This window comes from Pongo pygmaeus, chromosome 2 (genome assembly GCF_028885625.2).
Source record: "Pongo pygmaeus isolate AG05252 chromosome 2, NHGRI_mPonPyg2-v2.0_pri, whole genome shotgun sequence".
Lineage (NCBI taxonomy): Eukaryota > Metazoa > Chordata > Mammalia > Primates > Hominidae > Pongo > Pongo pygmaeus.
Window position 1 is genome coordinate 106557179 of NC_085930.1, and position 22378 is coordinate 106579556.

At 39.2% G+C, this 22378-nt stretch overlaps 1 protein-coding gene across 5 annotated transcripts in view; it reads left to right on the plus strand.

The window, feature by feature from the left end:
* Window positions 1-22378, plus strand: part of SETD2 (SET domain containing 2, histone lysine methyltransferase) — a 146681-nt gene that overhangs the window by 80935 nt on the left and 43368 nt on the right. For 4 of the 5 annotated variants that reach the window (XR_010125597.1, XM_063661229.1, XM_054481903.2 and 1 more), the window contains exons 13-14: window positions 14575-14623; window positions 19357-19540. Coding sequence is in view for 3 of the 5 variants with exons in the window: in XM_063661229.1 (XP_063517299.1) it covers window positions 14575-14623; window positions 19357-19540 (233 nt within the window). In the remaining 2 variants the exon portion in view is untranslated. Of the gene's footprint in view, window positions 1-701; window positions 870-14574; window positions 14624-19356; window positions 19541-22378 lie in introns of those variants that run through there. The other variant, XR_010125598.1, reaches the window with a different exon arrangement.

The following is a 22378-nucleotide window of genomic DNA, read 5'->3' on the forward strand; positions in this document are numbered from 1 at the left end:
TTGACAGTGAACTGTGATGTTTTGTTATATATTGGTGCTGGGGTTCTTAATTCATCCATCATTCTAATTAACATTTACTGTGGCTCTGTTTTCAAAACTCTGATTATGGTGGTTCTTAAAAAAAACCAGACAAACATAGATAGCATTTAACCAGAAGTCTGAAATCAGGAATCCATAATTTGAACATGTTTTAGAGAAACACATTGACTTGATGTGATTACTATATATCCATATGATCCCGGCATTGAAAGAGTTAACTACTTCTGTCTGACTTCCACCTATGTGTTCGAGTAGACATTGGCTGAAAAATAAATGTCCTATTCAACCAACCTTTATTAGGCACCTATTGTCAAACACTGTGTTAGTTGCTGATCTTTAATTCCAAGATCATACTAAAAAGCATTGGTCTAAGATTGTGGTTATGTGGTTATGGCCATTTCAAGTCTCCCCGACCAACCGGGGGCCACCATAACATTGGTGGACATGTGTTCCACTTGGCTTTTCTACACACTGGATGGAGTGAAGAACAGAGAGGGATTGCTTCAGATTCCTTAATCTTGGTTTTGCTGTGGTGGCAGACTATAGGAATCATCAGTAAATGAAAGAGGGTGGGAGGGAAGGGAATGAAGCTTCATGAATTACTCTTTGTCCTCCCAGATCTGATGATGATCCCCCTTGTAACTTGAACCATTTCCATCTAGCTTCTCAGGGCAGCAAGGAGCTTGTTAACATCACCAGCTGACCATGTGTCTCCTTTTCTCAACTCCATTTCCAACTTCGTGCTGAAGAAAAACGAGAACCTAGCGTGCATTCTGTGAAGAAACAGGAAGATGGTTGGGAAGTTGGATGATGCATGAAAAATATAATAGGTGAAAAGAGGACAGAGGTGGTTAACTCACTGGCGCCGGCGTTATTTTGGTGCGTCCATTGCCGACAATGGATGTCGTTCCGGGAAAATCCCTACTCCTGGCGAGAAAGGATTAAGTGAGCTACTTTTTCTATACCTATATACACAGGACCACTGCCTTGACTCCACAAGGCTTACACATTTTGACTCCTAAAGTAGACCTCAACCAGAAACATCACCTAGCACATTGCCACTTGTGAGCATGTATTCATTTTCATGTGAAAATTTACTAGGCTACATTTTCAGCAGGGATATGTGCATATATTTCTGTTTGCAGAAGAAATTGTTGCATATCACCCCTCATGCTGAAAATATACCCTAGACTTCATAGGGCAAAACAGCTGGTTACCAGTGGTGACTAAGTGTAACTTGACTGGAATATCTTCATTCATTTGGATCATAAGAAGAGGAGGTAAGGTTCCTGTGAACTTGGCAATTTCATTTGCCGTTAAACACCGAGAGATTTTAATGGTTAGTGATTCCAGAGCCTCTCTTATAAACACTTAGATTATAGGATGTGCATTTCTCCTTAGAATGAAGTCTGGGTATTTCCATTTGCATCTGGAGTTAGATGATTTAGGGACAAAATTACCTACATGTGATAAGTTGAACTCTTCCTAATGACTACTCTTAGTCTTCTCTTATTTCATCTTTATCTCAAGACATTATCTTTAATTCAGCAAATCAAGTATTTCCCTAGAAAGCTACATATTAAAACTCTCTATGAAAAGTTAAAATAAAACATAGAGTTGCCTAAACTGAGAATTTTTGAGTCACCGCTTGGAATTTCACTCCCTTGCTAATATTGTATGTGAAATCTGCTGTGCAACATTTGAAAATGAAATTATGTTTCCTGGATTTCTGTGATAATTTTCGAATTCTTACTAGAGTAAGATTATTCTGTATCCATAAGGATTAATATTACTTATCCTTTAACAAAATTAGAATTGCCCCTAAAGAATGCTGTTTTAGCTACAGCAACATTGAAATTTTTAAATAAATGTCTCATTTGGTAAAAGGCAAAAATGATCTAAAATTTATTGGTCCATTTTTTAACCAAATACTTTCATCTAAATCAAGGGTTGGCCAAATCTGCCTCACTGTCTGTTTTTGTAAATAAAATTTTCTTTGAAACACAGCCATGTTGATTCGTTTATGTATTATCATCTGTGGCTGCTTTTGTACTACAGTGGTAGAGTTGAGTAGTTGTGACAAAGACTGGATGGCCCACAAAGCCTAAAATATTTACTGTCTTGTCCTTTACAGAAAAAGTTTGCCAACATCTGATCTAAAAGATAAAGTGCAGAATCTGGCTGCTCTAAACATTCTGGTTTTGAATGAAGTCATTTTCACTTTACTCTTTTGGGTGAGCTCTTAATTCTGTTTCCCTAAAGACATAATGATCATGTTTCTATTGCTGCCCATGAAATTAGTTTTTTTAAAAAAGTCTTGATGCTGTTTAGGAAGTGATTTGGTTGTACAGCTATCTTGAGAGGTGGGAGGGTGTATACATTATAGAATTTCCAAGCTAGAAGTGATCATTAAGGAATATTGTTATTCCCTTAGGACTGTGACCAAGTCAGAAACTTGAGACTGTTTTAATATAGATGTAGGCAGTATAATTTAAGTCTTACAGTAACCATAATGAAAACACATACATTTTCCTTCTTAATACTTTAAACTTTTAATTATGATATAATTTCAGGCTTAATGAAAAACTGCAAGAATAATATTCTGTACATATTCTACATGTTACACACATTCTAGTTACAAGTCTAGAGAAAATTCAGTGAAAAATTCCTCTAAACTTTTCACTGAGATTCCCCAGTATTAACATTTTACCTTATTTTTTATATTGTTTTCTGTTTCTGAACTTTAAAAAAGTAAGTTACAGCAGAGGTGGGCAGATCGTTTGAGCCCAGGAGTTCAAGACCAGCCTGGGCAACAAAGCAAAACCCTGTCTCTACAAAAACTAAAAAATTAGCCAGGCATGGTGGCACGTGCCTGTAGTCCCAGCCACTTGGGAGGCTGAGGTGGGAGGATTGCTTGAGCCCAGGAGGTTGAGGCTGCAGTGATCCATGATGGTGTCACTGCACTCCAGCCTGGATGACAGAGTGAGACTTTGTCTTAACAACAACAACAACAACAACAACAACTAAGTTATAGATATGATGCCCCTGGATATTGTATATTTCCTAAAGCCAAGGATATTCTTCTGTGTAACTTTAGTGTACTTACCAAAATCAGCAAATTACAGTGATAAAATACTATGATCTAATCAGCAGACCTCTTTCAGATTTTGCCAGTTGTTCACATAATGGCCTTTATAGCAAAAAAAAAAAAAAAAAAGGCTGAGAATCTAATATGGGAGCATACATTAGTTGAGTTGTATGTCTCCTTAGTATCCTTTACTCTGAAATAGTTCTTCAGTCTGCCTTTATTTTTTATAAAGTTCACATTTTAAAGTATTTTTGAATTTTTGTAGAATACCCCTCAGTTGGGTTTGTCTGAAACTTTCCTTTGTTTGGATTCAGGTGTACATTTTTTTGGTCAGGAATATTACAGTAGTGTTTTTCTCATGGTACTGAATTGTCCCATTACTAGCATTGTCAACTTTTATCACTTGATTAAGCCGTAGTCTGCCAGACTTTTCCAGTGTAAAATTACGATTTTTCCCTTTGTAATTAAAAAGCATCACATATGAGCAACTTTGGAAATATGTAAATACCCTATTTTTCATAAAATGTATCCATTAGATTTAGCATCCAGCGATTTGCTTGAATTACTTACTATGGTGGTTGCCAAATGGTGATTTTCTAATTCATTATTCCTTTTACTTTGTTTATTGGACATTCTTTTGTAAGCAAGAACTTTACTTGTTCTCCTATTTGTTCATTCATTGATTTATACTATTTTACTCATAGATTCTTATTTTACCCAATAGATTATGATCCATTAACTTCATTATTTACTTGATGCCTTCATTGTCCCATATTTGGCCAGTAGAAGCCCTTTCATGTTGGCTTTTGTGTCATTCTGACATATCTCCATTATTTTCTTTTACCTTTTTGCTACAATATGCTGTTCCAGGCTCATCTTGTACTGTCCCTTCCCCAGCCCTGGAATTGGTCATTTCTTCAAGAATCTCTTGTTCCTCGTGTTGGGAAATGTTTTTGAAACCAATATCTGGATTCTAGATGAAGTTGTCGATACTAGGACATTGTTTCTAGGACCCGTCAGCAGATTGTATAAAATATATGTGTGTGTGTATCAATTAACATGTTCGTACACACAATGTACTTCACCACTCTATTATCTATCATTTGTTTCCATCTGTTAATCTGACACCATACCCTCCTTTGAATCTTTTGAGATTCCTTCTGTAACTCTCAGTTGTTCATTCTTCTTTTGCCTGTCCCTTAAAAAGTTGTATTTCTTGGGGCACCTGAGATTTATTTTGTTCTACATGTTAAATAGGGCACAGCAGGCCGGGCGTGGTGGCTCACAGTTGTAATCCCAGCACTTTGGGAGGCCGAGGCAGGTGGATCACCTGAGGTCAACAGTTCAAGACCAGCCTGGCCAACATGGTGAAACCCTGTCTCTACAAAAATTAGCGGGGCATGATGGCAGTGCCTGTAATCCCAGCTACTCGGGAGGCTGAGGAGGGAGAATTGCTTGAACCCAGGAGGTAGAGGTTGCAGTGAGCTGAGATCACACCATTGCACTCCAGCCTGGGTGACACAGCGAGATTCTGTCTCTGAAAAATAAATAAGGCACAGTATCTCTTCTTTGCCACTTTTAATTCAGGCTCCTGCCATTTCTTACGTACACTTTTACAACATTTATCCTTCTTGCTCTCATTCTTTTCCCCTTTCATGTAATCCTTCATTATACTACCGTATTTTAAAAACACAGATGTGATTAACAGGAACCTCTAGTAACATCTCAGAGACTCCATTACTCTAAGAACAAAGCCTTTAGTGTATGATAGAGAAAGTAATTCCATATCTGTCTAAACTTCTTGCCTAGCAGGCAGTTTCTCTTTACACACTCAGTGCATGAGGCACATCAGTCTTCTCATACCATACATATTCACCTCTTCATGTCCTTGAACATACTGTTCTCCTTGCTTGGAATACTTTTTTTTTTTAATGAGTTGCAGTTCATGCTTTGTCCTTTTCTGTACTTCTATACAACTGTAATTATCTTAACCGATTACTAAAACTTCTTGTGTAGATGCTTGTTTCCCCTCACTAGACCATGGAATTGCTTTCTTCAAAGGCATGGACAATTTTTTAATCTTTGTCATAAGAGTTACTTTTATTATGGCATCTTGGCAGTAATGGTTATTATAAATTACTTCTTACTAATAGTGAGTGACTACTATGTGCCCCCTATAATCTGTGCTACATTCAGTAGCTAGAGCAATCTTTCAGAAATATAAATCCTTCATCTCAGTTTCCTATTTAAAATTTTTAAATGGCTCACCATTACACTGTTAAAATTAAGTTCATTTTTCTTAACGTGGCTCGCATGCCTGGCATGGTCCGGTTTCCATTTATTTCTGCAGTCTCCTCTCAAGCCATTCTAGACAGGCAGTAGACCTCTGCTGCCAATATTCACACACATACACTCATTCCTGAAAACTCTTTTGTTTTGGATGTCTCTTCTCATTTAAATTTCTTCCTTTTCCCCCCCGGAAAGTCTTTCCTGTTTCTCCAAGATAGAGTGTTTGTTTTGCCCTTTGTATAGGCTCTCACAACATCTTTTCCAATCAAAGGCAGATAACATTTTATAGTGGTACATTGAGTGAAGGAAGAGACTGCTTATGTCTTGGTCACTTGGGTCTTCCCAGTGTCCTGTGAAGAGCTTGGTAATGTAGTTTGACATTTCATAAATATGTGAATGAAAATATGAAGAAAGTCAATCTTTTTCTGTGGTAACTTCATGCTTTCTTTCATACTGCTTCTCGAATCCCTAGAACATATTTTTTATTTGATAGATGGTCAGAAAATATTTTCATGAGCACATTGTAATCTTTTCAACCCTGTGAAGTTAAGTGGTGGTGTTTTTATCAGCTGTAAAATGGAATCAAACAGGCCCATGAGGTTGTAACTTAGCTTTTAAGTGACAGCTGACAATTGACTCATGTCTTCTGATTTAAATACTGTATTCTTCCACTCACTTTTCTGGTCCAAAAAATAACTATTTCTCTGTCTTTTCTAGGCAGTTCATGCAATTGTTTCTTTGGCAAATACTTTTTAGATTCTTCTTTTTTTTTTTTTTTTGAGATGGAGTTTCGCTTTTGTTGCCCAGGCTGGAGTGCAATGGCACGATCTCGGCTCACCGCAACCTCTGCCTCCCGGGTTCAAGCAGTTCTCCTGCCTTAGCCTCCTGAGTAGCTGGAATTACAGGCATGCACCACCATGCCTGGCTAATTTCTTTTTGTATTTTTAGTAGAGACGGGGTTTCTCCATGTTGGTCAGGCTGGTCTCGAACTCCCGACCTCAGGTGATCCGCCCGCCTCGGCTTCCCAAAGTACTGGGATTACGGGTGTGAGCCAGCGCGCCCGGCCTTTTTAGATCATTCTTAATCTGCTTCTGATTTAAATACTGTAATAAGTCTGAATTCATTCTAACGTCATAGAAACCATTTTAGTGTTTTGTTCAAGTATCTTTTTTCCTTCAATACTGCAGAGAATTTTGTTTTTTTTTTTAAGAGACGGAGTCTCGCTCTGTCGCCCAGGCTGGAGTGCAGTGGCACAATCTCGGCCCACTGCAAGCTCCACCTCCCGGGTTCACGCCATTCTCCTGCCACAGCCTTCCGAGTAGCTGGAACTACAGGCACCTGCCACCACGCCCAGCTAATTTTTGTATTTTTAGTAGAGACGGGGTTTCACCCTGTTAGCCAGGATGGTCTCAATCTCCTGACCCTCGTGATCCACCTGCCTCAGCCTCCCAAAGTGTTGGGATTACAGGCGTGAGCCACCGTTCCCGGCCTACTGCAGAGATTTTAAATTTGTGATCCATAATTGAACTTCAGGAGATGTTTAGAACCTCTAAAATTACATGTAAGACTATAGCATTTCTGGGGTGAGGGTCCATAAATATGAGTAGTTTCTCTAACAGGGGCGTGTATATATCTGGGTTGAGAAAGGAATGAACTGTGGTTCAAAAAGTGTTTCTAGATGATTTGGGTATCAGGAGGGCTCCTACTCTTAGCTTTGTAATGAAGGGTGGGTAAGGCTAGAAAAGAAGGTGGTTGGGGGACCAAGTTTAAATAGAGGCAGTGAACTAGGAGAACTTTCTAGGTATGGCATTTACTGAAGAACAACATTTACAAGTTGCCTTGTGAGTAGCTATGGTCTTCACCAAGAATACACCCATAATGCACAAGAGTCTTTGGTACTATGCCTAGGACTTTTTCTGAGGCATTTTATCTTTTCTTCTTTTTTAGTTTTAAAAACAGGCTATTTCTGCACATGAGGCAAAATATGAAAGACATACAGTGAAATGTTTCCTCCCTACCCTTGGCTTCCATCTGATTTCCTTGAGGCAATCAAGCAATTTCTTGTGTAGCTTTCCAGAGATAATTTATGCATATTATGCATATATTTTATTTTTTAAAATAAAACTGGCAGCATTATTCAGCTCCTTTTTAATATAATGTGAAGGTTACTTGATATCAATTTATAAAGAATTTATTTTTCAGAACTGCATATTATTTTACTGTATAGGTATGCCATAATTTATTTAATCATTCTCATAGCCATTTAGGTTGATTGCTTTCTTTGCCTTAGCAGCAAGTAATTTTCACCTAAGTCATTTCACACATTCACACATAGTAATATGCATGTTGGCTAAGTTACTAAAAATTAGTATTGTTGAGCTACAGTCTGTGTTGTAATTTTGATAAGCATTGCCAAATTGCTCTTCATAGTTATTATATCAATTCAGCTCTCATTGGCAGTGTATATACGTAAGAATGAGAATTTCACCACCCCTGGCCAGCACAAGTACTGTCAAGTTTTATCTTGGTCAGACTGATAGGCAAAAATGGAATATAGCAGTTTTGATTTAATTTTTCTCATATGTATTAGGTATTGAACATCTTTCTGTTTGTATTTCCTACTTTAAGAACTTTGTTCATATTCTTCACCCATTTTTCTTAGTGGCTGAAAACTGCACAGATCTTGTTACCTTTCATTTCTTCGGAGCCCTGCTATTCGAAGTTAGAGTGTTTCTTCAGGGGTTTAAAAGCATAAACAAAATTATTTCATTCCCCTTTTCCTCTTCTCCCTCTCACTCTTTCTTCCTCTTTCCCACCCATGTATGTGATTTTTATGAAACCCTCCAGACATGTATAGTATCTTCTAATCAAATTTCTTTGACCTACTTGAGCTTCCCCTCTACTCAGGTGCAGAGTTGCTAGGTCATAATCCTTCTGTTTTCCCTTTGGCCCTCTTAGCCTTATTGCTCAGTAGTATTTCATATTTCTTTAATTCTGGAAAATTTACCTGCTTAATTTTGTAAAATATTTTCTTCTTTCCTAGAATGCCTTTTACCTGAAGTTGGCACCTGAACTTCTAGGCTCCATAGCTTTGCTTTTCTATTTTCTTTTTATCCATTCCTGCTGCATTTTGTCTGTTCTTTTAGCTATGAAAGTGGCAGTTTACTCACAGTATTTTTTTTCTTTTTTTGAGATGAAATGTCACTCTGTTACAGGTGCTGTCTTAGCTCACTGGAACCTCAAATTCCTGGGCTCAAGAGCTCTATCTGCCTCAGCCTCGTGAGTGGCTGGGACTATAGCATAGGCTGCCATGCCCAGGTAATTTTTTCATTTTTCCTTTTTTTTTTTTTTTTTTTTTTTGAGACGGAGTCTCGTTCTGTCACCCAGGCTGGAGTGCAGTGGCAAGATCTTGGCTCACTGCAAGCTCTGCCTCCCAGGGTCACACCATTCTCCTGTCTCAGCCTCCCGAGTAGCTGAGACTACAGATGCCCGCCACCACGCACAGCTAATTTCTTGTATTTTTTAGTAGAGACAGGGTTTCACCATGTTAGCCAGGATGGTCTGAATCTCCTGACCTCGTGATCCGCCTGCCTTGGCCTCCCAAAGTGCTGGGATTACAGGCTTGAGCCACTGTGCCTGGTCCTAATTTTTTCATTTTTCTAGAGACGAGGTCTTGCTATATTGCCCAGGCTCCTGGGCTCAAGCGATCCGCCTGCCTTGGCCTCCCAAAGTATTGGGATCACAGGTGTGAGCCACAGCACCCAGCCTTGCTTGCAGTCTTTTTTTCTCTTTCTCAGTATTGCTGTCATTTAGGGAAATATGTAGGAAAAAAGGTTTGTTGGCCTATACGAGATTTGATCTGTACTTGTTAACAAGGAATAACTAAATCTAGTCTTAGTTTTCAAAAATAAATGTTATTACAGAACAGATAATCTGATCTCTATATAACAAAAGGTGGAAATCTTACTCTTGTAAATTATTTTGTTCCTTTTTTTGAGACAGTCTCGCTCTGTCGCCCAGGCTGAAGTGCAGTGGCATGATCTCAGCTCACTGCAAGCTCCGCCTCCCAGATTCACGCCATTCTCCTGCCTCAGCCTCCCGAGTAGCTGGGACTACAGGCGCCCGCCACCATGCCCGGCTAATTTTTTGTATTTTTGGTAGAGACGGGGTTTCACCGTGTTAGCCAGGATGGTCTCGATCTTCTGACCTCGTGATCTGCCCGCCTCGGCCTCCCAAAGTGCTGGGATTACAGGCGTGAGCCACTGCGCCCCGCCAATTATTTTGTTCTTATAAGTGTTGTTTTGCTCAGGAACAGTCTAAACCAGTGGTAACTTTTTTCTTGTCAGAAAAAGATTTCTTATACATTATTTAATAATTTTGTTTTAATCCAGTTTCTACAGTATATTTTTAGAGTTTATTTGGGATGTATTAATGAAGTGCTGCATTGCTTCCAATGAGTACCTTTTGAGCCTGTCATAAGAAAACGTTGTAAAGTAAGCCATGTGACCTGGTAGTAGTAGGTAACTTGTTCAAGTGTTTATTAATAGAAAACATACTATATGGAACATACTATTTCGAGTTAAAGACTTTCTACCTTTTACTTTTATTTGCTTATTTTTTTCTGTATGTTTTGTGTCTGGGCAATCTCCAGCAGTATCACTATATGTTATTGTTTCTTAAATTTCCCCAAATTGTGATCTTTTGCTTTTGCCTGTTTCCTGAGTTTCAAATGTATATTTATCACTCTGACCCTGGAAACACAATGTTTTGGGCTGTAGGTGAGGCCTTTAAACAGTAGTTCTTTCCAGGGATAAAAGCGATTGATGGTATAGTGATAAAAAGCATAGGGTATATGCAGTATTTTGAGTTTATGTAGCACTGTGTAGGTGATTTCTATAAATTAGAAGTAGAATTTCACTTGTTGGTCCATTCAGAAAGGAATTGAGTGTTGATTATGTGCCAGACACTGTTCTTGGTGCTAGAGATACAGCAAAGAATAAGACACGAGTGTGTATGAATTGTGTGTGTTAGTTGAGATTTGCACCTAGACACTAAAGAAGTAAGAGGACAATATGTAAAAAGTATCAGATGGAGTGTGGAAGCAGATTCTTTTAGGTCTGTCTGAGGGCAAGATCAGTCCTAGAACCTAACTTACAGAATATCAAATCTGCCAGGCATAGTTGCACGCACCTGTAGGCCAGCTACTTGGGAAGCTGAGATCAAAGCATCCCTTGAGCATGGGAGTTTGAGGGTGCAGTGAGCTATGATCACACCACTGCACTGGACATGATGGCTTCCAGCACTTTGGGAGGCTAAGACAGGAGGATCACTTGAGGCCAGGAGTTTGAGACCAGCCTGGGCAACACAGCAAGACCCCATCGCTATACACACACAATATTAAATCTTAGAACATCCATAGTATTGTCTTCAGTATTCTCTTCAGTAAATAACATTAGATCTGAAAAATGTCCTTATTCTATTCTCCCTTGTTTGGCAGATCATATAATTATCATTTTGAAATGTTCTCTTATAGTATGCCAGTCTCTTGAGTGAAATATTTAACAAAGTAAGGTGATTTTACATTAAGGGTTAACATGAATGAAGCCAATTTAAACATTTTCTGTAACAGACTCTGTGGCCTATGGATGTGACATTCCAGACAGACTCAAGTATCACTGAGACTAATACTATTATTCACAAGACAGAATGATCTTAAGAAATGTCAAAGTTATCCTCACGTGGCTGCTTCCTTCTCAGCTTTCAATGTTGTGGGACTTTGGAAAACTTCAGTTGTATTTTCAGGACCCCACTCTTAATATATAAAATAAGGAGGAGAGAGTAGGTAATCTGAGTTGCCAGCTTAAATTTTGTACGTAGCCTTGACTATATAAAGAGAGAGGATCAAGTTAGCAGCTCAAAGTGCTTGAGTACATATTGATAGAAATTGTTTCTCATATGATTAGGCACACAGTAAATAGTAGCTCCTGGTCATTAGTCAGTAGTAATCATTATTTTGTGAACATCAAAATACATTTTCAACTTAGTAGTTGATCTAAACTTTTGAACGTAACAAAGAATTTATCTTTGAGAAGCGTTTCTGGTGGTACATTAACTGCCACTACAGAGTGGGTCCCCAACTTCAGGCCTATGTAATAAATTACTTTAAATGTTTGTAATGAATGCTTAGAATGCCAAGATATTATGCAAAAGAAACTAGGTCAAAATTGTGTTATTCTTAGTTGGACCCTCAATACATCAGCTCTAAGTACCTTTTGTGAATGAACCTGCTGTCTTTTGGAGTGCCTAGGTTTACAGAGTACCTAATGCAAATGTCATTTCCAAGCTTCTTAAAATTAGCGGAATACCTTTTTTCCCTTATAGTGTGGGTAGATGGCAATAAGTGGCGTTCTTTTTCCTGTCTAGTAACCCCTCTGAGAGGCAGATAGAGGAGTAAGACACACAGAACTAAGAGTGCCAGCTTGCTCCTTCCTGTCTTTATTCCTGATTCAGTATTACCCACAGCTAGAAATGGACAACTCAGTAACTTCAGATGTCCCTCATAGTAGCAGATGGGAATGTATCCCCTCTCTAGAGGCAAAAGCAGATCAAGAGAAAAGAGATCCCGGATGTCTCTTAGCTGAGGGCAGGCCTACCTAGTTTTTTCTCCCAGATTCTCTCTTGTGGGGAGGGGTGAGTGAGGATAAGAGTAGCCAGTAGTTCAGTAGTTCTCAACCTTTTCTGTGCATCAGAATCATCTGAGGAGCTTCTAAAAAATATGCATGTCTGGCATCCACATCCAGAGATTTAGATTCACTTTGTCTGGGGTGGTATTTCCATGAACGCTTCTTGGGTGGTTTAATTGTACAACCAGGGTAGAGAATCACAGCTCTAATGAAAGTTCTTCTACATAGGAAGGAGAGGTTAAGGGGATGGAGGATGTCATCTGCATTTGTGCATAAATCTCAGAATGGTACTCCTTCTCAAAATAATGTTGTTAGGCATGTCCTGTGTCATCTAATACAGAAGATAAAAGTGCTCTCGAGTTAGACTGTCTGGTAGCATCATAACCTTGGGTAGGTTGCTAAGCTTTTTAAATAAGTTTTCTTTTTGGAAAATTGAGGTAATAGTACTTACCTCATAGGGTTGTTTTGAAGCTCAAATAAGATAATGTATTTGAAGGGCCGGGTGCGGTGGCTCACATTTGTAATCCCAGAACTTTGGGAGGCCAAGGTGGGCAGATCATGAGCTCAGGAGTTCGAGACCCGTCTGGCCAACATGATGAAACCCCATCTCTACTAAAAATATAAAAATTAGCCAGGCATGGTGGCACACGCCTGTAATCCCGGTTACTGGGGAGGCTAAGGAGAATCGCTTGAACCTGGGAGGTGGAGGTTGTAATGAGCTGAGATCACACCACTGCACTCCAGCCTGGGCGACAGAGACCCCGGTTCAAACAAAACAAAACAAAACAAAAAGATAGGCCCGGCATGGTGGCTTACGCCTGTAATCCTAGCACTTCGGGAGGCCAAGGTGGGCAGATCATGAGGTCAGGAGTTCGAGACCAGCCTGGCTAACATGGTGAAACCCTGTCTTTACTAAAAATACAAAAATTAGCTGGGCATGGTGGTGTGTGCCTATAATCCCTGCTACTCAGGAGGCTGAGGCAGGAGAATTGCTTGAACCCAGGAGGCAGAGGTTGCAGTGAGCTGAGATTGTGCCACTTTACCCCAGCCTGGACGACAGAGCAAGACTGTCTCAAAAAAAAAAAGAAAAAAAGATAGTGTATTTGAAATGTTCAGCATGATATCTGGCACAGAGTATAAGTGCACAATTAATTATAATAATCATCTTTATTAGATAATTTGTCAGCATGCATATAGTATTGGAGGTTTAAAAAATTTTTTCATTTATATAGATTTCCCTGGATCTGTGCAGTCCATATTGATCATTTTTAATGGCAACTGACTATTACATCATGACCTTTCCTCAGTTGTGTGACATGTGGCTTATTATTTTTCACAAATATTGTTAGAAGCAACAATTGTGGAGCGGAGGCCACACAGGTGTGGTTAATATTATGAGATTCCTCTGAAGGGAGGATATCACGTTATGTACCGTTGAGAGTGTGTAGGCTTGTTACTGGCCCACTTAAGATGACTGGATAAGAAAGTACTGTGCCCAATAGTTACTTGATGGACGGTGGGATAGTGAGGAGTTGTTAAAGAACAAAATAGGTTCTAGGCCTTAGATAATACAAGAAAAGGTACTTAAAAGCCTTTAAAACAGTTCACATTTCTCAGGATCAATTTTGGTACAGTGATCAAGAGGAGCAGTGATCTAATGCTTATCCTTTATATTTTTTATTTTTTATAACAATCACAATGTGAAAGTAGATATTACATTGGCCATTAGTCATGTCGGTTTTGCATTTATAGAAAAATACACTGAATAGTAGGAATTGTCTTTACACATACAATTTTTCTGAAGTGTTTTTATATAACTGGGTAGTTATTAACCTTTTCTTTCTCTAAGTAGAGATGGCAAGTGCACATTAGAATTATGAATACTTGGCCAGGCCTGGTGGCTCACGCCTGTAACCCCAGCACTTTGGGAGGCTGAGTAGATTGCTTGAGCCCAGGAGTTCGAAACCAGCCTGGGCAATGTGATAAAACCCCATCTCTACAAAAATAGAAAAAATTAGCGGGGCATGGTGGCATCCACCTGTGGTCCCAGCTACTTGGGAGGCTGAGGTGGAAGGATTGCTTGTACCTGGGAGGCAGAGGTTGCAGTGAGCCGAGATCATGCCACTGCCCTTCAGCCTGGGTGACAGAGCAAGACCTTGTCTCAAAAAAAAAAAAAAAGAAAAAAAGATGCTTAGGAAGCGTATCCTTGCCCAGTCATTTAGTATGCTACTTTGCTAGTGAGATCGTACAAGCTTGATAGGTGTAAATATATATATTTCTGCTATATATTTTTTACTTGTTTTTAAGGGGCCAGGATATATTCTTATTTAAAGCCCAGCTATAAGTCAAATTTTAGAAAATAAGTACCAGCTTGTTCCTTTCCATTTCTTTATTGTCATGTGAAAACAATCAGTTTAAAAGCAATCACCATTTCCACCCTCACTAATAACCCTCCTTCTGGTTTATTTTTTGCAGGAGGTATATCGAATTCCAAAGAAAAGTCAAACTGAAAAGGAGAACACAAGTAGGTATTCAGAGATACTCTGTGTTGATGGCTTTACAAATATTCTTTTGTTATGTGCAGAGGTAACTGATAAGAACTTAAGCGTTTTTGTTTTTGAAACTAGAGAATATATAACTAGGTAAATGAAATATTTGGTGTAAAAGTTTGGAAACTTGTGCTTTTATTCTTAATGACATTTTGCCAAAGGAAATGTCTCTTATACTGTTTTGTTGTCACTTTCCTTGAACTCAATCTTTACTAGCTTTTTTTCTATTCGTTTGTCCTCTAGAGCAGACATTCTTTATTTTTTTAATTTAGTCTTTTTTTCTTTTATTATTGCGATTTTGATTTTTTTTTTCCTTCGCACCGGATAGAGCAGACATTCTTAAACCTATACTTCTAGATGTCTTTGGGAGGGTCTTTACCTCAAGATATTTATATGCAGCTGGGCAGGGTGGCTCACACCTGTAATCCTAGCACTTTGGGAAGTTGAAGCAGGTGGATTGCTTGAGCCCAAGAGTTTGAGACAAGCCTGGGCAACATGGTGAAACCCTGTCTCTACAAAAAATACAAAAATATTAGCTAAGTATGGTGGTGTGTGCCTGTAATACTAATTACCAGGAGGCTGAGGTAGGAGGATCACCTGAGCCTAGGAGATTGAGGCTGCAGTGAGCCAGGATCGTGCCACTGTACTCCAGCCTGAGCAACAAAGTGAGGCCCTGTCTCTAAAAGGAAAAAAGATGTTTACATGTAAAATTCTGTATGTACACAGTTGACCCTTGAACAACATAGGGGATATAGATACCCTGTGCAGTCGAAATTCCACATAACTTTCGACTCCCCATATTATGTATGTTATGTGTATTATGTACTGTATTCTTAAAATAAAGTAAGCTAGATAAAAATGTTATTAAGAAAATCATAAGAGAAAATATATTTACTCTTCATTAAGTGGAAATAGATCATCATAAAGGTCTTCTTCCTTATCTTCACCTGGAGCAGACTGAGGAGGAAGAAGAGGGATTAGTCTTGCTGTCTTGGGTGGCACAGTTAGAAGAAAATCCACATATAAGTGGACTTTCATGCAGTTCAAACTCATGTTGTTTAAGGGTTGACTGTATTTACTTTTCTGAGGCAAGTTCAAAACTTTGATCAGATTCTCAGTCACCCCTGAAAAGGTTAGAATCATTGTTTCAGAATGGATAGCAGGGAGGCCATGGGCATCTGGTTTCTGGACTTTACCACTTAGTTACATTTCCAACAAACTTATTTATTGATTTATTTTTTAGAGACAGTGTCTTATTCTGTCATGCAGGCTGAAGCACAGTGACACCATCATAGCTCTCACTGCAGCCTTGAACTCCTGGGCTCAAGCAATCCTCTTGCCTCAGCCTCTTGAGTAGCTGAGACTATAGGTGTGTGCCACCATGCCTGGTTATTTATTTATTTATTATTTATTTGTAGAGACAGAGTCTCGCTATGTTACCCAGGCTAGGCTTGAACTCCTGTCCTTAAGTGCTCCTTTTTCAACCTTCCAAAGTGCTGGGATCACAGATGTAAGCCACTATGCCCAGTCTTAAGAATTTCTTTCCTTTTTTCCAGCAAACTTACTTAGAGATTCAAAGAATGGGATCACTTATGGTGGTTATTGGTTTCATGAGTACCTCCACCACTGACCCACTAAAAGTAGAATGAAGAAGCCAGTATGATTTTTTTTTGTCTTTTTATTTTTGGTGTGCATAACTTTTTATATAATCTTAGTCTTATTGGTTAAAGACCTGTGAGATACCCTTTGCACCATTGTTTGTCTTTCGAATATTTTTAGTTCCACTCTCTGGTTTAGTCTCTTCATAGCCTCACATTCTACTTAGGGCTGCAAATAACTCTTCCTATAAAAAAGAAGGCAGGACTGGGCAATAGTGGTTGGCAAAACCAGTGGCACCACTATAGGGTTGATTATCAGAAGCTAGCTTTCTGGGATCACTGAGTTAAAACTATTAGTAGCAACACAAGCAAAGCTTAAATACCTATGAGCATTTCTCCATAATATTTTGTAAATATCTAGTCTGGTGTGGCTAGATATTTGCAAATTATTGTGGAGAAATATTTTGCATCCATGAGATGCAAAGGATGATCTGTAATGAACAACTATATCTTTTCAGGGAGTAGCCTCTTTTCTGCCGACCTTAGTCTCTCTTTCACATATAGAACCCTCCGTCTCAGTCTCAGGTTTCTAAAATAAGAAAATGCTTATAATATATAATGCTTATAATTATTTTATATTTTTATATATTATATATTATTTTATATATTTATATATTTATATATATAATATATATAAACCTGGTTTCCACTTCTTAATGTCAAACAATTAAAGCATAGAACCTTTAAAATTCGGAAGGATTGTGAAACACTTCAGGAAATACATAGTCTAACTTTACCCTCATTTTTATAATATTAGGAAATCAGCCTGAATAAATGGAATGACTTGTCTGCCTCACATATTCTAAGGTGCAGAGTCAGAATATGAACTGTTGGTATGATTCCTTTTTTGTTTTATCAGGGTATAGTGAAGAAATAGTCACATTTTAAGGAAATTTATACTAGGTAAGAAACCTGGGTTTGCAGGAGGAAACAAGATAGACGTGGGTAGATCCAGATGCAACTGGATAATGGTACCTCGTAAAAGGATGTAGTGCTAATACCTTGTGAACTGGAGCAGTTAATTTAATTATACTGCATTTTCTACCAGCATATGGTCCAAATGAGTTCTGTTAGCTTCTCGTTGACAAATGCTCATACCTGGCTGTAGTTTAGTAACCATGTTGCAAATACTTGGGGTTTTGGGCCACCTAAAAGAACTGTGAGAAATGCTTATGAAACCTAACTCGGTTGCTGAGGGAGTAAAACAACCCATAGCACATTTTTATCAGATGAGAAAAAGAAAAAGCAGTAAATGTTTATTGATACTCTTCCTTGTCCTATGAGAGAAATTCTCAATAAGAGAGCAATACTAACATACACAAAGCAACAGCATATTATGCCAGTCAATTGATACTGAAATGTTTAGTGGTGAGATTTAGTTGTTGTTATTGTTTTTTTTCCTCTCGAGATGGAGTCTAGCTCTGTCGCCCAGGCTGGAATGCAGTGGCACGATCTTGGCTCACTGCAACCTCTGCCTCCCGGGTTCAAGCCATTCTCCTGCCTCAGCCTCCCAAATAGCTAGGATTACAGGCACCTGCCACCATGCCCAGCTAATTTTTGTATTTTTAGTAGAGGAGGGTTTTTACTGTGTTGGCCAGGCTGGTCTCGAACTCCTAACCTCATAATCTGCCCGCCTTGACCTCCCAAAGTGCTGGGATTACAAGCGTGAGCCACCGTGCCTGGCGGAGATTGACTTCTTAAGGAGATGAGAAACTAGGAGATGTGATCAGTGAAAAGTAGTACTTAGGACAGCTTTGGAGAGCACTGGAATGGAATTGGGTAAGTGAAAACAGTGAGATTAAGAACGATTCTAGGTAAAGAGAGACACTGTAAATTAAGAAGGTTATTAATACCATCTTTGAATAGGAAGCTGGCATTCTGATTTTTTGGTTTGTTGGTTTGTTTTTTTAAGAGACAGGATCTTGCTCTGTTGCCCAGGCTGAAGCGCAGTGGTGTAAACAGAGCTCATTGCAGCCTAGAATGCCTGGGCTGAAGCAGTCTTCCTGCCTCAGCTTCTTGCAAGTAGCTGGGACTACAGGTGTGTGCCACTATGCTCAGCCTGGTATTATGTTTTTTTAAGATGTAGCTCTCTGGCTTTGATGACTTCCAAAGTTATCACCTGGGTTTGAGATATTTTCCTTTTATATTTATACCTTTGACTCTTGAACAACACAGGTTTGAACTGCACAAGTCCACACATACAGTGGATTTTTTTGTCAACCAACTCTACATAGAAAATATAGTATTCATAAGATATGAAACCAGCCTTATAAGGAGGGGCAACGTTTTGTATATGTGGGTTCTGTGAGGTGGATTGTGGGACTTGAGTATGCACAGATTTTGGTATGGAGAGAAGGGGGTTCCTGGAACCAGTCCCCCATTTATACCAAGAGATAACTGTAGTTCATTAAAATGTTGCCTGATAAGCCACTTTTTTAATTTTAAGAGATGGGGTCTTGCTTTGTTTGCCCAGGCTGGACTGCAGTGGTGCAATCATAGCTCACTGCTGCCTTGAACTCCTGGGCTTAAGCAATCCTCCCACCTCAGCCTCCTAAGTAGCTGGGACTACAGCCACCATGCGTACCTTTAAAAAATATATATATATATAGACTTTTCTCATTGAGGTTCTTATGCTTAGCACATCAGGCTGCTTTTCTATAGATTATAAATATGAAGAGTTATAGGGTAGTTGAAGGCTTTTACATTTTTGAACTGACAAGTAAACTGCCTTGCTAAATGTAATGGGAATATCTTGCATGCATGTGCTCACAGAACTTATTATAGAAATGTTAACAGCTTAGACTGAGTCTTTGGAGGGAAAGAGGAGAAAAGGGCATTTGTGAAAGAGACTTTTAGTGAGTAGAGTGAACACAGACATAAGACCTTGTATCTCATTCAAATTCAGAACTGGATAGATGAGGGAGGAGTCCATAGATAGATTTGTTGGATAGAAGTTTTATTATACAGTTGATACATTGTCATGATGGAGAAAAGTCCACCAAATAAACTTAAAAAAAAAAAAAAAAACAAAAAACACCCTTTTCCCTTAGCAACTGAACGAGGAAGGGATGCTGTCGGCTTCAGAGATCAAACACCTGCCCCGAAGACTCCTAATAGGTCAAGAGAGAGAGACCCAGACAAACAAACTCAAAATAAAGAGAAAAGGAAACGAAGAAGCTCCCTCTCACCACCCTCTTCTGCCTATGAGCGGGGAACAAAAAGACCAGATGACAGGTAAGTGGCCTGTGTGAGTTTTTTTGTTTTTGTTTTTGCTTTGAGCAAATTAAAAAGTACCCAAGTCATATACTTCTGATTGTGAACACCAAGGGCTTTTGGAATTAGTATTTGCATTTTGATGAGTGAGTATACAACTTTACTGATAAATCTTAAGACAGATTCTCTGTTGACAGTAGTAGTAGCTGTGAAGATTAATAGGTTTTGGTTCTTGAATGGCTCCTATTTGATAATATTTAAATGTCGTTTTGGGAGCCAAAGATTTGTTCTTTCAAGTGCAATGGGGGTTGGTGGGAGATAAGTCTTCAAAGATAATGGTTATTCTTTAAAAGCCAGAACTTTGTTTTCTTGTGAGTTTTGTGCCATACTAATTAAAATGCTGATTTTTAATAAATCTAGTCAGAAGCTCTCTTGTTATGCTGGTAGAAAAACAAACCATGTAATCATTTACTGGAGGCTAGAAAACATTTATCCCAGACAAGTTCTTTTTAAGTTAAATTTGCTTTTTAAAAAATTGAGATAAAGCATTTATATACTGCAATTGGCAGAATTTTTTAGTTTTAAACTATCTCGGTATGTAATGTGATTTTTATTTGCATTCCCCTAATTACTAAATAGATTGAACATCTTGTCATATATTTATTGTCCATTTCTTTCTTTGGCATGTAGTTATCCAGTTTTCTCAGCACCATTTATTGAAAAGTCTGTCCTTTCCCTACTGTAAGTTCTTGGTGCCTTTGTTGAAGATGAGTTGGTTTGTAAATGGGTGGATTTATATCTGCATTCTCTATTCTGTTCTGTTGGTCTATGTGTCTGTTTTTATGCCAGTACCATGTTGTTTTGGTTACTATAGCTTTGTATTGGCCATTTCTGTTTCCTGTTCTGTGAAGTATCTTTTTTTTTGAGACAGAGCCTTGCTCTGTTGCCCAGGCTGGAGTGCAGTGACATGATCTCGGCTCACTGCAAGCTCCGCCTCCCGGGTTCACGCCATTCTCCTGCCTCAGCCTCCTGAGTAGCTGGGACTACAGGTGCCCGCCACCATGCCCGGCTAATTTGTTGTATTTTTAGTAGAGACAGGGTTTCACCATTTTAGCCAGGATGGTCTTGATCTGCTGACCTCGTGATCTGCCTCAGCCTCCCAAAGTGCTGGGATTACAGGCGTGAGCCACCGTGCCTGGCTGTTCTGTGAAGTATCTTATATGTGTTGTTCATTCATTGAATTATTTGTCTTTTTTAGTTTTATGTGTCCTTTATATTCTAAATATAATTTTGTCTTGGTGATAATTGTTGCAAATATCTTCTCCCAGTTTACGGCTTGTATTTTGACACTTTTTGTACCTTTTGATATATGGAATTTATTAATTATGGTTTAGCTGAATGTGTCATATATGGTATGTTTTCTTTATGGTTTTTTTAATCGTGTTTTAAGAAATCCTTCCCTACCCTTGAGGAGGTGATTTTTTTTGTATTTTAAGAGAATTAAATCCTTAATCCATTTGCAGTTAATTTTTGTATATATTATAAGGGAGGGATTCACTTTTATTTTTCTCTAATACCCAATTGTCCCAGCACCATTTACTTGAAAACCCATCCTTTTCACTTGTCTGCAGTGGTGCCTCTCTCCCACAAATTTTCATATATGGGAAGATCTCTTTCTGGGGCTGATGATGACTGTAGCTTCTATTAGGTCTTGGTAGCAAATCACTACCCCCTTCTTGGTTTTCCTCTGGGAAATCTTGTCTTTTCTCAGACTTTTACTCTTCTTTAAAATCTGCTTCCTTAGAACCCTACCCACCAAAGAGATGATTCTGTAGCGACTTGACATTGATATAATTTTTAGTATGCCTATCTTTGTCTAATGAGGTCTCTGTTGAGACAGGGTCTTACTCTGTTGCCCAAGCTGGAGTGCAGTGGCATGATCATGGCTCACTGCAGCCTTGCTTTACCTGCACCAGCTCAGGCAATCCTCCCACTTCAGCGCCCATCCAGTAGATGGGACTACAAGGAAGTGCCACGACGCCCGGTTTTTTTGTTGGTTTTTTTGTAGAGACGGAGTTTCTCCATTTTGCCCAGGCTGGTCTTGAATTCCTGGGTCTCAAGGCTGGTGGATCACCTAAGGTCAGGAGTTCAAGACCAGCCTGGCCAACATGGTGAAACCCCGTCTCTATTAAAAATACAAAAAATTAGCCGGGCATGGTGGCTCATGCCTGTAATCCCAGCTACTTGAGAGGCTGAGGCATGAGAATCACTTGAACCCAGGAGGCAGAGGTTGCAGTGAGGTGAGAACACACCATGCACTCCTGCCTGGGTGACAGAGCAAGACTGTCTGAAAAAAAAAATAAATAAAATGCATACAGTTTTGTAACCACCACCACAATCATGATACAGAGCATTTCCATCACTTTAAAAAATTCCCAGCCAGGCGTGGTGGCTCGTGCCTGTGATCCCAGCACTTTGGAGGCCGAGGCAGGTGGATCATGAGGTCAGGAGTTTGAGACCAGCCTGGCCAATATGGTGAAACCCCATCTCTACTAAAAAGACAAAGATTACCCGGGTGTGGTGGCGCATGCTTGTAGTCCCAGCTACTCGGGAAGCTGAAGCAGGAGAATTGTTTGAACCCGGGAGGCAGAGGTTGCAGTGAGCTGAGATTACGCCACTGCACTCCAGCCTGGGTGACAGAGCAAGACTCCGTCTCAAAAAAAAAAACAAAAAATTCGCGGCCGAGCGCAGTGGCTCACACCTGTAATCCCAGCACTTTGGGAGGCTGAGGCAGGCGGATCACTTGAGGTCAGGAGTTTTGAGACCAACCTGACCAACATGGTGAAACCTGTCTCTACT